The 13,203-nt window shown below is 47.1% G+C and overlaps 1 protein-coding gene across 2 annotated transcripts in view; it reads right to left on the bottom strand.

Moving 5' to 3' along the window:
* Nucleotides 1-1,231: 1,231 nt before the first annotated feature.
* The window catches only part of SEC16A (SEC16 homolog A, endoplasmic reticulum export factor), a 47,029-nt gene continuing 35,057 nt past the window's right edge, over nucleotides 1,232-13,203 (bottom strand). The window contains exons 21-31 of one of the 2 annotated variants that reach the window (XM_015414219.1): nucleotides 12,190-12,278; nucleotides 11,641-11,688; nucleotides 11,300-11,449; nucleotides 10,360-10,434; nucleotides 9,767-9,823; nucleotides 8,365-8,476; nucleotides 6,879-7,016; nucleotides 6,164-6,258; nucleotides 5,842-5,916; nucleotides 3,766-3,828; nucleotides 1,232-2,709 (exon numbers count right to left, since the gene is read on the bottom strand). In XM_015414219.1, coding sequence (XP_015269705.1) covers nucleotides 2,638-2,709; nucleotides 3,766-3,828; nucleotides 5,842-5,916; nucleotides 6,164-6,258; nucleotides 6,879-7,016; nucleotides 8,365-8,476; nucleotides 9,767-9,823; nucleotides 10,360-10,434; nucleotides 11,300-11,449; nucleotides 11,641-11,688; nucleotides 12,190-12,278 — 974 coding nt within the window. In that variant the 3' untranslated portion in view covers nucleotides 1,232-2,637. The remainder of the gene's footprint in view (nucleotides 2,710-3,765; nucleotides 3,829-5,841; nucleotides 5,917-6,163; nucleotides 6,259-6,878; nucleotides 7,017-8,364; nucleotides 8,477-9,766; nucleotides 9,824-10,359; nucleotides 10,435-11,299; nucleotides 11,450-11,640; nucleotides 11,689-12,189; nucleotides 12,279-13,203) is intronic. The other variant, XM_015414220.1, reaches the window with a different exon arrangement.

Below are 13,203 nucleotides of genomic sequence, written 5' to 3'. Positions count from 1 at the left end.
CCTTTGTTCCTCCTCCCTTCCCTGTTTTCCCGCCCCCCAATGGCATTTCCCCTTCCAACTCGAGCACTGTAAGATCTCCTCGCGTTTTGTATTCCTTTTCTTTGTCATTGGGATTTCAGTGCACAGGAACCTCTTTTCTTCCTTTCCCCCACATACTTTGAAAGCAGCTGCTGTTATATTTTACTTATTTTTTTTGTGCCCATCCTTCCTCTCCTTATTTTTTTTAGAAACTTTATATGCCACCTGTCCAGAAACCTGCTTGAGGCAGTTTAGATTGAAGGCCAAAGAAGACGGGGACGGCAAAGGATGAGATGGTTGGGCAAACTTCAGAGGACGGCGGAAGACCGGAGGGCCTGGCGGGAGCTGGTCCATGGGGGCGCAAAGAGTCGGACTCGACTGTGCGACTGAACAACAACAACAACAAAATAGCTAAGATAACAAAACCACTAGAAAAGATTAATTAAGGAAACAAATAGGCCACTACTAAAACAAGCCAGGGAATAACAGGATAAAATACACAAAAAGCAGCAGCCCAGAATGATCTACATATGGTAGTCCTTGGGCCAGAAGCAGACCATTAAATATGGGGGGGGGGATTAATTTGGGAGGGTCCTATTTTCTTTTTGCTGCCCCCCCCCCTTCAGAGGAGGGTAGAAAACTCAATCCAGTCAAACATCAAATAACTCAACATTAGATAGCAGGGGCACCCACAGCAAGGCCTCCAGAGATGACTGAAGTGGACAGGTAGGAATGGAAATGTTTTCCCCCCTTTCCATCTACTAGTACAGTTAGAAGATCTGATTAGGCTAGGAATTTCACAGCTAATTTTGTTGTGGGTTGGATCACCCAATCTCTAGTTTGCCCTTTGTAGGTAAGATGATAGAGCAGTTGCAGAGAACAGCTCCAAGTCTTCCTGGGTAATGCATCTGGCTCTAGAACCCTGGAGTCTGGTTTCACACATCTGATGTGTGGATCATGCCATCTTGCTGAGATGTTTGGAGGCAGAAGTTGGGATGAAGGGAGAAGGGAACATGATGATGCCTTTACATCCATTACGGTAGCTCCACATTTAACGGTTAAAGTAATAAGACACAATGAAACAAGATACATGAAACTCATAGTCTCTGTTCACCTTGCCCCTTTTCACATTTCTTTGACTACCCAGAATCCTCCAGCCTGATGTTTCTGCACAGAGCTGGCAACCCCAATAATCACAGGTGCTTCAGAGCGCAAAATATTTTATTTAAGAATGTACAATGTCAATCTAACATTTAGGAAAGACAGTGGCTCTTTGCTCCAAAGAAGTTTCTCGAAAGACGTTTGGCCGTCTACACAGAAAAGACAGAGATCAGAAAAAATATCATGTTCTGTAGAAGGGGAAAGATGTATCTGAGAAGGGCTCGGGTGGCAGGCTGCTGCCACACTGGCAGGACCAGTGGATTGTTACTCATTCCTTCTGAACACAGTCCCTTCATAACACACTTAAGGCTTTCTAGATCCCAAATGCATGGGATTAACTCACAAAGGGTCAGCATCAATAACCCCTCCATAACATTCTGTCCATCAGCATTATTGGTATCTGAATGCAGTGGCTTCCAGAGCAACCTTGACCAAATGCATAGCTATTTAGTCTCGTCACATTTTTTATGCAGATGCGAAGATTTCAGGGACTTCCCGCATAAAACCAAAAGGACTTTCAGTTCTATCACTGGTGAGGCTTGCTGAATTCTAAAGCCACTTAAAATTTAGTAAAGGTGCAACTGTTAGCTAATTAAGACCTCAGTCACTGTGATAATGGAAGAAGTTTGAAGCAGAAGAGCAGAAAACCAGACTCCCATGCTACAGTTTAAAAAGAAAGTTTTCCAGCTGTTGCCGCTTCCTGCTGAGTTTTCCAGAGTTCAAGAGAGAGAGAAGGAGCCATATTGCACTTCAAGAGGACTCATCCGAGAGGACAGCAATGCCTACTGTACAAAGAGCTGCTGTTTCAGACTAGACAGTTGGCTTAACAAGGTGCCTAAACACAAACTACAGACGTACGCGAGGAAAATCCACTTCCAATTAACTCTTAGATTACAAATCACAGTTTTGTTGTTTTCATTCATTATATGTCTCTGTTTATTTGGATGAGCTATGCCTCCCTCCAAAGGGAAAAGGAGTCGATGTGTGAGGGGGGAAAAAAATCTCAGCCAAATGTCCTAATGCTTTGGGTAAGTAAATAAACCCAACTGCTGGTTTATATGTATAAAAATTGTGCCCCAGTCCCTGTAAGGCCACAAACTGCAGTGTTAAAAGGAGATATATGTATTCCCTACAACATGGGGTAAGACTTTTAAAAATTACTTAACGAACTACTGAAGAGCAGTCTCCAAATCCCAGTCAAGGAAGCTGAAGGGAAGGGAACACCCCTGCGCCTTCCATTCTTCTAAGAAACCGAATGTGGTCCTTACGGGCCTGTTGGTTTGTCCCTCTCTAGTCCCCAAGAGTATTTTACCTGGCTTCTGAACAACAGGTACGTTTGGTAATTTATCTAAGCAGACAAACTGATCATCCTCTCACTATTGAGAATGGATTCTATGTGCCATGGGATCTTGAGTCATTCTTCAAAAATCCATGCATGAAGCAGTAATTTGCTGTAGGCTATTTTAAAATGGGGTATTTTCTCTGTCCAGTTCTGCTACCCAGTCTTGAGCTTCCTGGAACTGCGGCAGTCTGAAAAAGCAAAACAGTCCTGTTAAATTCAAACACCTTGGCTGGATCTAATCTTTACCAACACAACAGGGGGGAAACACTCTCCTCTGAATAGAGACACAAGCATATTCTGTGTTATATTCTCCCCAAGCCAGCATGGAATGGCTTGTACATCCCAAATACACTTGATAACAAGAATCCACACAGAATGTTTTACATTGCAAGTTCATTAAAATATCAAACTTATAATCATTAACAACAACCTGCTAAGCCATATAACCTGAACTAAGAAACCCACAAGTTTAGTTAAAATCTTAACTGTATAATAATGGCAATAGTTTAAGATGAGGAGTAAAAACTGCTAAGGCAAAAAATTGATATTGAAAAAACTGATGAGTAAAACAAAAAATCTTTTATGCTCTGTCAAATAAGACGGTCCTAACAGCAGGTCAGTGCAGAAGAACAATCAGAAGTGAATCCTGGCGTACCCTTGCCCACGTATTAATAAACTTAGATGATAAAAGGTTTATGCCTGCAGAAGCTTGTTGTATTACATTAGTAATTTTATCCATTACGAACTGGTCCCAGATTTTCTCATGCCATAGTGTTAGACTTGGAGGGGTGGGAGACTTCCACTTAGTTGCAATTGTCAGCCTAGCCGTAGCAAGAAGAATAGCAGTCGTTTCTTTTTGGGTATCTATCCCATCAGCGGCTTCTCTCAAATTAAGGAGCAATAACGCTGGACATTATGGAAGTGATTGTGATGCAATGTCATTTATCCCATCAATCGCTTCCCTCCAAAATTGCTTGATCACTGGGCATTCCCACCAGCAGTGAATATAATTTCCGACATTGCCACAGTTTTTCCACCAGACGGTACTGTGATGAGGATTTATCTTGTTTAATCATTCTGGGGTGTACTATCTGGAGGTAAGTTTAAAGAATTCTAACTGAAGGGGGACATGGATTTTGGAGACAATCCTGGTTTAGCTTTTGACATCCCTCCTATCCCTCCACAGGGAGGGATGACCGGTACCTTTACAGAGTTGTGAGGATGAATACCACAAGGATCATTACCTGTGCAAACTGAGCAGGGTTGTAGAACTGGACTGTTCCCGCTGGGTGTCCTTCCAAAGGTGGCTAGGAGAGCAAACAACTTTCCATTAGTGAGATGCAGACTGAGTACGCAATGCTCTACACCAAGCTTATTCTGTACAGCTGACCAAAAGAAATGAGTCCACAACAACACTGTTACCCCAACTAGGTACAGAGCAGCAGACAGTTCACATGGATACAAAGACATAAAGAAACATCCTGGTGTTCCCAGTATCTGGGAAGCTTTCATGTGACCAACACCACCACAGGGTCTGGGGTGAAAGGAAGGCCCATGCAAAAACCTGCAACAGTGCATGGGGGTGGGGGGAGTTGAAGACACCCTAGGCATACCCACCAAGAGCGAGCTGGCTGGAGTTGCACCAACTGGCTGCCAGTAAGCCTCATGCCCAGAGTAAGAACAAAGCACGGCTATGCCTCTCAGTATCACCACAGGAGTCCCCAAAAGACAAACCTACTAAGATGAAGCACTTGTTTCCTTTTGATGAGGCCTGGAGAAAGCTCAGTGCCCTCAACACCCCACCCCACAGCTGAAACAAGTCAACTCCCACTCGCTCTGAGGTACTCAGGGAGGCTTTCACTGCTCCAGCAGCCCCACAGAGACAGCTGGAAGAGTTTTCATTGGCAAGCTGCCTGGAAGTGCAGGCAGAACAGGCGGTCTGGTGCGGGGGGCGCCACGGCATGAAGCGGAGAGGAGAACCAGCATCAGATGCCAAAAGGCAACACAGACCAGCCCTCACAACTTCACTGCGGCGAGTAAGAGGGCATTTCCTCTGGGAGGATTCCCAGGATGTTGAGGGTCCAGTGGATCGAATCCCAAGAGAAGCAGCAGTTCTTAATTAAATGCCTGGAGGATTTTAATCAACACGTTGCCTATAAGTATTTAAATACATAAGTATTTTGGCCAAAATAAATATAGTCAATTCCCCTGTTATGGGGACTAGAACGAATCTTTCCCTCAGGCAGAGAAACTGAGCTCCCAGCATGTGAAACTGTACTGTCCTGCAGCACCTCCCCTCCCCCTGCGAAGTGGAACCAGTCCTTTTTGCCTCCCCCCTGGCTCTAGGAAGACTAAACGAGACTGCCCCCCTGCCCCGGCACTACTTCTTTGGGCAAGCAACTCCAAGGCAATCTGGCCCAATACAGTCAGATTCTAAATGGTGTTTCTGAGACGGTTACTGAACAAGATGAAGTAGCAGCTCCCAGAGTAAATGGCAGTTTCATCCATGCCATTCTCAGAAGAAGCCATTCATACTTTCAGGGGAGAAGGTGCTTTGAAGCATTAGTGAAAATACTGAGAAAATGTAAAACAAAAAGAGCGGTGGGTGAGGAGGAGAAGAACAGAACACAAAGGACAGCCAGTGCAAATGGCCAGCCAAAGGTACCTGATTAAAATGCTGGCTTACTTCACGTGATAATGAACTCATTGAACTAGAGCGCGAAAGCTACAAAACAGCAAAAAAACATAACATACAAAAAAGGGAATCAAAAAGTCACCATGCAGGCCACTGCCTCAAGCTTTCACTTATCCTAGTTCTTAAAAAAGGGGGAATGTAAATCTCCCAGCACCAATTGTTTAAATTATCCACATTACAAAATGGAGGTTAGCTCGCATCAAAATAGGACACTTGGCATTATAGAACATATGCTGACGATGCCACTAGAGAGAGTGCCTATGTAATCTTGGTGACTGCAGCATGGTACAATTTAGCATGTTCCTGGCATTTCGCATGAAGCAAGTCAAATGCATGCACAAAGGAAACCTTCTCATTTAAAAGAAACAGCAAGCTACTGGGTGCCTTTGCCTGGAAGGGACACTTTCATAGATCGTAGAAAGTTCTACTCAAGAAGAAGGTTCCCGTTTACACTTAGACTAAGCCTGGGTGCTTAACCGGTTCTGATCTTGAAGACAAAGTTACATTTTCCTTCTTATGCTCTTTCCAGTCCCTGTTTTGGGCCACAAGGATTAAGCAGGTGTAATGAAAGGCTTGAGATATGACACCAGCTGCCCCAAATACCCACTTAGCAAGTCAGACCTACCTCTCCACACTGGGAGCCATCTGGATTGGATGAAGGGAGCTCAGAGCCAGGTGGCAGGACTGCAGAATTTAAGTACTACAGGGAAAGAAATGATCACCCTATTGGTCATACAGGTAAAAAAAACACAGGTGCAAAACAGCGGGCTTAAAAAGATCTTTAGCTAAAGTGACAACACAAATGCCTCTGCTATAGAGAAGTCCAGTCAGGGCACAAGTCCAGGATCTCTCGTATCTTCTCGGGGATTAAAGGATTCTCCCAGCGCTGCCACCCAGCAAAATCTTCCACCTCCATTCATGTGGAACATTTACCACCCCCAACTTACAGGACGTTCGTCGCCCATTTCTGGCGTGGTCTGGTTCCCTGACGCGGTCTGCTCTTCAGCCCTCTGGCCTTCCAAAGGCTGCTGCTCCTCCAGAGCTGCATGAAGAGACCACATGTTTAGCAAACAAAACTTGCTACGGCACCGGTTGGGTCAGCGCAGGCGCACTAAACCCATTGGTGTGAAGCACAGAGACCACGAAGAAGATCAAGCCTTGCATTGCTGAAGCCAAGGTGAGCAGACAGAAAACAAGCCTGAGATCAAGCAGTCTCTGTGTGAGCCAAACAGGCCTTTGGGCATGGATGCTGGCCCAAAGAGAAACCTTCTCTGCCATTAGAAGAGACTGATTTGCCAGCAAGCCACAGTCTTTTAGAATCCTCTAACACACAATTTTGGAGGGAAAAAAGATATTTACATTGCTGTTCAAAGGGTCAAGATTAGAGACCACCCACCTTTTAACAAACTAAATAAATGAATTCTGATAGCAAATCAGCCTCTCCAAACATCACACCACAGAGCCCTTTATCTAAACATCACGTATGTACCCCACCCTTCCTCCAGAAAGCACAGACAATGTGATTCAAGCATTTTTAGAAGGGAGGCAGTTGGGTGGGGATGAGAGAACAGAGCCCAAGATACAAGTCAGGGAAGGCCTACAAAGAGGGGGCGACATGGAGGCCAGCCTTGATCCTGACCTCCTTCCCCGGGCACTACTCACCAGAGTTTGGTACAAACACATTTGCTGGAATAGGCATTGGGGCCAGGGGAGCAAAAAGGTCAGATGGTGCAGGGACAGCACCAGATGGCTTGGCTCCACTTGGGTTTAAGATGTCAACGTAGCGCCCTCTGTTTCCTGCTGTAAAGCAAAGGAGACAGACAGGTTATGGCCAAGGCCTCATTCAGACAGCAACAAGCTCAGGCCTGGGGGACCGGGGGGGGGGCAAGAAGCAGCAAGCCCTGACCAATGGAGGCCTGAAGCAACACCTGGCTGCTCCACAGTGCCCAGGGAGAAAAGCACGTGGCGAGTGTGGGCTGCACACACAGTGGATGCAGTAGCAGAACAACTTAACACCTCTTCCAGTATTCTAATGCCAACAGAAAGGGGTGGAATTCTGTGCACAGGACCAAGAGGCATAGCCATGTCACTCTCGCCAGTTCCAGCTTTTTCATACTTGCCCCTGTACAGGAGGTTCCTCACATCCAAATTTTGGTGACCCCACAGAGTTTAAGACAGGAGATGAACAAAGGTGGTCTGCCACCGCCTGCCTCTGTGTCGCAACCCTGGACTTCCTTGGTGGTCTCCCATCCAAATACTGACCAGGGCCAACCCTGCTTAGCTTCCAAGGTCTGATAAGATTGGGCTAGACTGGGCTATCCAGGTCAGGGCACAGGAAGTTCCAGCTATGAAAATTAAACTGGATAAGGACTAGTTCAAGGCTATGGATTTAGGTCCCCTGTCCAAAGCCTACCTCTCTTCCTCACTGGGGTACAACAATCTACAAGCTAACTAACACAATGATATGGCAGTCTGGGGTGGGGGGAGAAATTTAGAACACAGAGACACCACCCCGGCAAAAAAAAAAACTCCAACAAAAACTTAGAGAGCTCTGAAAATATTTCCTAATTTGGAATGTGTGAAATGCAAACCACGCTCTTGCTCAAAATGCACAGTAAGATTTTTTTAATGTAACAATCTACAACATTAAACAATGAAAATTCCTATGTATACTGTGGACATACACTACATATTTTCAGAGATGTTTATTGTTTAAATGGGACTAGTTTTGTCCCACACAAGGACAAAATTATGTGCAAGACTTTTTCCGACAGAACAGCAAAGTTTCTTTTCTTTACTGCAAAAATTGCATTTTAAATTTTCAATCTTATCAACCTCTCTCAAACAGCAAAACCTAAGACAGATGTGCTGAGGTGGCAGAGTGCAGCGGTTTGCTGCTCTTCCTTTGCTGTACTGGATACAGTCACAATTTGAGTTGCGGACAGCAAAGCCACTGGATGTTGTTAAAGAAGTAAAATATGTTTAAGTTTGGTAAACGCACATATTTCAATTTGCTGTCTAAACATATAAGTCATGAACAGATACCACCACTAACCAGGAAGACCAGAACATCAAGCTGACTTCAGCTCTACAGTTCACAATAAAACTCACAGCTCTGCAGCGGGGGTGGGGGTGCGGGCGGGGCTACCTGCTCTCCTGGAGAACATGTTGACAGGGCCACTGGGAGGACCTCCTTGTCCAGAGGGACCCGCCTGGGGAGCTTTAGGGAAGCCTGTGGGAGGCGGAGGCGGTGGCTTGCTCTGCAAGAAAAGAAGGTTAGCCCTTGAAGGAACATCCACCTTTGTGACTGTGGGCTTCTGTCCTGTGCCTTTGTTAACACACCTGCTTGCCCTGGTTGATCCAAGGCAAGTTGGGCTTCTAGTTATACTGGGCATAAATCAGAAGGGGACTTCCATGGATCTGCTCCTGTGTTAGAAGACAAACAGGCTCCCTGCCCTTCCACCCAGGAAATTCTACTGAACTGAAACCCACTCAATTGGGGCAGAGTTCCTAGTCATGCTTCAGCAAGCTGCCATTCTGTTTTCTGTGACCTCTGTGTACATATCCTTTCCCTGTTGCACCCGGCTTATTTTCTATCATCCTGCTCCTGCGTTGGAATGCACAAGATAACTGCTGGAGGTTGTGTGGGGGAGAAGATGCTGTAATGCTTGCCTATTGCTTTTCTCATGAGTACTGCACCTGTGTTTTGTCTGATGTTCTGCCTGGTTCCCATGGACTGGGCGCGCAACCGTTTCATTAGCCCGCCAGCGGGAATGCTATTCATTGGATCTGTATCTGTTTGAATTTCCTTTATTATGCTTGACCTAACTGTGTATCCCCAGTTCTAACAAAGAACGTGTTTGAGTATGTCTTCAACGCTTTGAAATAAATTTTGCTTTTCTTGAAAACGTGGATTTATTCTCGATGCTTGGGGATCCAACATCATGCTTCCTTTAGCTGTTCAACAAAAAAGGGCTTTTAACAGACATTATCCAAAGAGGACTTCCTGAACTTGGGAATATGGGATTGCATTGGCACAGAAAGCTCCATGGAGGAAGGACAGAAGCAGAGAACAGTGCTGGAAGGTAGGGGATTCATGCTTGGTGGATCAGTGGCACTCCTGGCTTCCTCAGCAACAGGCAGAGACTTCAATATTTTACAGCAAAAAGTGACAGAGAACAGAAAGCAGGGGTTTCAATGGCTCAGAGCCATTGAAACCACTGCTTTCTGCTCCCCGTGAAAAAGGCTTTAGGCAGTGAACAAAAAGCAGGGGGTGAAATGGCTGGGAGGCATTTCACCCCGTTTTCTGCTCTTCGCGAACCTCCATGAACCGACACGAACGGCATCAAAAGTTGTGAAAGTCCATGGCGGCTCTTCACTTCAGTTTGTGAACATCACTTCACAAACCAGCCAAAATTCACGACAAACTTTAGTTCATCAGCCAGTTCATGCCCGTCCCTAGTTGAAATCCACCTTGAGTCCAAGTGGAAAAAGCAAATTATAAATGACATAAATCAACAACGCAAGCCTGAGTCTGGCAGACCATTTACCTCTTCTTCTGGTTCATCCAAGTTGACCCATCGCTGTTTCTTCTCATCCCAAACAATCTATATAAAAAAAGTTCTGTTTTTACAAGGAAAACCAAGGAGGCAGTGCAAGAACTTGACTGCTTGGAAAAGGCTCTGGACTCCGCATCTAGTTCAGCAGTGCTCACTCCACCACTCATGGAGAGCCCCTAATCACAACTGCCATCGTGCAGAACAGCCACACTTCCTTCCATCCCTGGCATGAGGCACGTCCCTCAGGGACGCTTGCCATTTTATTTGCCACTCCTCTTTTGGTGGCTGCTCTACGGTGAGAATCACAAGCCCCACTTTCCTGAAATATGGGGCAAGCGCCAGACTGAAGGAAAGTGGTCAGAAGAGCCAAGGGTATTATGTCAAAGAGCCACAGGCGACCCCCCAAGCCTCATTGATCTAGCTGATCATGTTAGTTAAAACTCCACATGCTAATTGCTGAGTACGTACACGCACATCGCCCTGACTGTGAGCTAAAGGAACAGATGCATATGTCCTCCCTCTGCTGTCAACCTTGTTGTACACCACAGATTCAGGTGTCGTGAATGATGGTTCTGACCACTTACCGACTTGTTCTTATCATCAGGAAGGTGAGCTTCATTCTTGCCTTTCCTCATTAGCCAGTCAAGCCACGTTCCTCTCTAAACACAATGACACGATTTAAATCACTCAGATTTATTCTGAACTAGTACCTGCTACACAAGTAAGAAGTAGGTGCAAGGCTTACAATCCTATCTTAAACCCACAGGGGATTTCTTTAGCTGCTCTTTAGCGTTCCCCAGACACAAGGCACTCCGAGGTGACACAGAGCTTGGTCAGTGATCGGGGACACAAACAAGCCCATCGGTTTGCTGTTAAGGCCCCCAGAATAGGACAGGAGTGACACCGAGGGGCTCTGCAGACCTTGGCCAACAAGCAGGTCAAGGCCACAGTAGGATGGAGAAGAGGATTTCTGTTACACGGCTGATGAAGGAGGGAAACCTGACAGGAAGTCTGCATTGGCATCCACTGGGAGGGAGAAATGACATTTTTATACTATGTGCATGTGTAAGAACAGTGTTTCAAGGAAGCAGAGTAAAGAGGCCAACCCTGCCAGACACAGGAATACACCCAAAGCAGAGAACATTTTAACTTGTAAACTTGGAAACCAACAGACAATTCCAATTGTTCGATACAGTTTCAAATGGGTGTCACAAGCTGCCTTGAAAGCCTTCTGGACACGTGTGGTCTAGCAGTGATCCATGTAAGGCAGCTGCCTGGAAACAGAGAGGAGCAGCTAGCTGCCAAGACAGGTATGGTGAGGCTGTCCAGGATTTCTCCTGTGGGACACTGCAGAGACGCAGTGTGAGGAGGCCCCGAGGCACCTGGCCATAATACCTGCACACTCCACAGGCTATGCTCCAAAACCTGCACCATTCAGGTAAGCAAGCTGGGGAGGAAGTGGAGGCACAGGCTGGTCCTCCAAAGTCACTGGCTAAGTTCAGAAGACAGAAAAGACCGAGTTACCTTCTGAGGTGCTGGCTCTTTTCTGGTTTCCTTCTCTTCAGGGATCGGCAGTCGGGGCAGAGAGGGCTGCTGTGCCAAGGAATTCGGTTTCTCTTGCCCTATGGAATGCACAGAGGATTCCGAGGTAGTCCGAGATCGGCGCCCAAAGCCCTGTGATTGCAAGCAACAAAGTCACGCTCAGCTCTGAAAGATGACGCTTCTAAGTAATGCCAACACCTCAGCAGTGGGGGAGAGGAAGAGGGAGGGGACAGGACAAAACTAATAATAGATGGAGATGCAAAGTCATTCCAAGAGGGAAACGTAGAAGTGATTTAGCAGGAGTAAATCTTTTTGTGACATACCACATGGCCTGAAGACTGGGAGGCAGATCTGGATTGTCGGCCCGAGCCCTGGTTGGATACAAAGCCCACAAATGAACAAGCAGCCCAGCCTGCTCCCTAACAGAGGAGAAGGGCTGGGCCGGGGCCTTCAGCCACAGGTTGGGTACAAAGGGTATGCAGGGATCTGATTTGGCAGGTCCTGTGAGTCGCCAAAGGGCGAGGTGGCTCAGACATATCCAGCCCATGCTATCTGGCCAGCAAAGGGGGCCTTGGCAAACCACCAGCCAGGTGCTCACCCAGTGCGACACCTGCCCAGCCACACCCCAGCCCACACATACACGGGCATGTTTGACATCAGAGACTGCTCTGTGGCCACCCAACACAGCTGACTTCAGAATGCCACACGCCCACCAAGCCATTCACATTTCTGGCTGTCGCCACATGCGAGCAAAACATTCCAAAATGGCACCCCACACAGGCCCTTGCTAAGGCAGGGATCGGCAGGGAAGGGTGAGAAGCTTCCACACAAGTCTTGGGCAATGTGCCTAAGAAAGAGTAATAAACGGATACCATGCTTTCCATCTTTCCGTAGAAGTCGTCGTCCCTGGGCTCTGGTCCAGCCTTCCAGACAGGAGACTCGTGAGCCGCTCCCTGTATGGCTAAGAGGTACAACAGGATAAATCAGAGGTGCTGTTCTTCAGTGAGTGGAACTCTGCTCCCTGATAACCGCACTGCTCATTTATGAGAACCGATAGACCAGGTCTCTACACAGAGAAAGCCCAGAACAATCAAAACATTCTCTGCTTTTATTTATATGACCGGTAAAGCCCATCGTGGCAAAGAGTTTGTCAAGCCTGCACCGAATGAAGTAAAAGCTACAGAACAAAAGGGAACTGACATTTCTTAGCCTAGAAATAAAGCAGAGGTGACTATTTTCCAGTCTCTTCCCATCCATTCTGGTTCTTTGGCCTCTGCTGCATCTACAGCTGAATCACTCCTCCTCATTTTCTTACCCCCTCTCCAATCCACAGCACAAGGGGCAGGAACAACACTGCTGTGATAGCACAGAGCACTGAACAAGAGCAGGGGACAGCCACAGCCAGGGGAGATGTGTGGCCAGGCACTGCCACTGGGACCCATGGAGAAGCAGCCAAACCTCTAGCGCAGCTACATGAGCTGGTCTTTCAGAAAGCTCTGTCCCTGAGAAGAGATGGGCGTGAAGGGGGAGGGCAGTGGCAGCACAGCCAAGCATGTGGTCAGCAAGCAGAGCACGGCTCTTTGCTCAGCCACAAGACCGGGCGGCTTCTAGAAACAGCCAGGCCCCCAGCAAGGATCAAGGCCCCACTAAGAAAACACAAAGCATCCCCCCCCTCCCCCCCGGGCTGGTGGAGCTGACCAGACCTGCCCGAGCCAAACTAGTTACACTCAGGGGTCGTTTCGTAGAAAAAAAGCTAGGAGGACTCATTAGCATAACTCATTAGTATCTGCCGCACCCCCTGACATCACCGGAAGAGTGTCATAAGGCCACACACCCCGCCCCCAACGGTCTTGGCCGCCGCCGGCGGCCTTGCAGCTCCACTGCAG

Source organism: Gekko japonicus, unplaced genomic scaffold, assembly GCF_001447785.1.
Source record: "Gekko japonicus isolate JY-2015 unplaced genomic scaffold, Gekko_japonicus_V1.1 scaffold9, whole genome shotgun sequence".
NCBI lineage: Eukaryota > Metazoa > Chordata > Lepidosauria > Squamata > Gekkonidae > Gekko > Gekko japonicus.
Note: the sequence above shows the minus strand (reverse complement) of the source record. Positions and strands in the feature narration are given on the sequence as shown.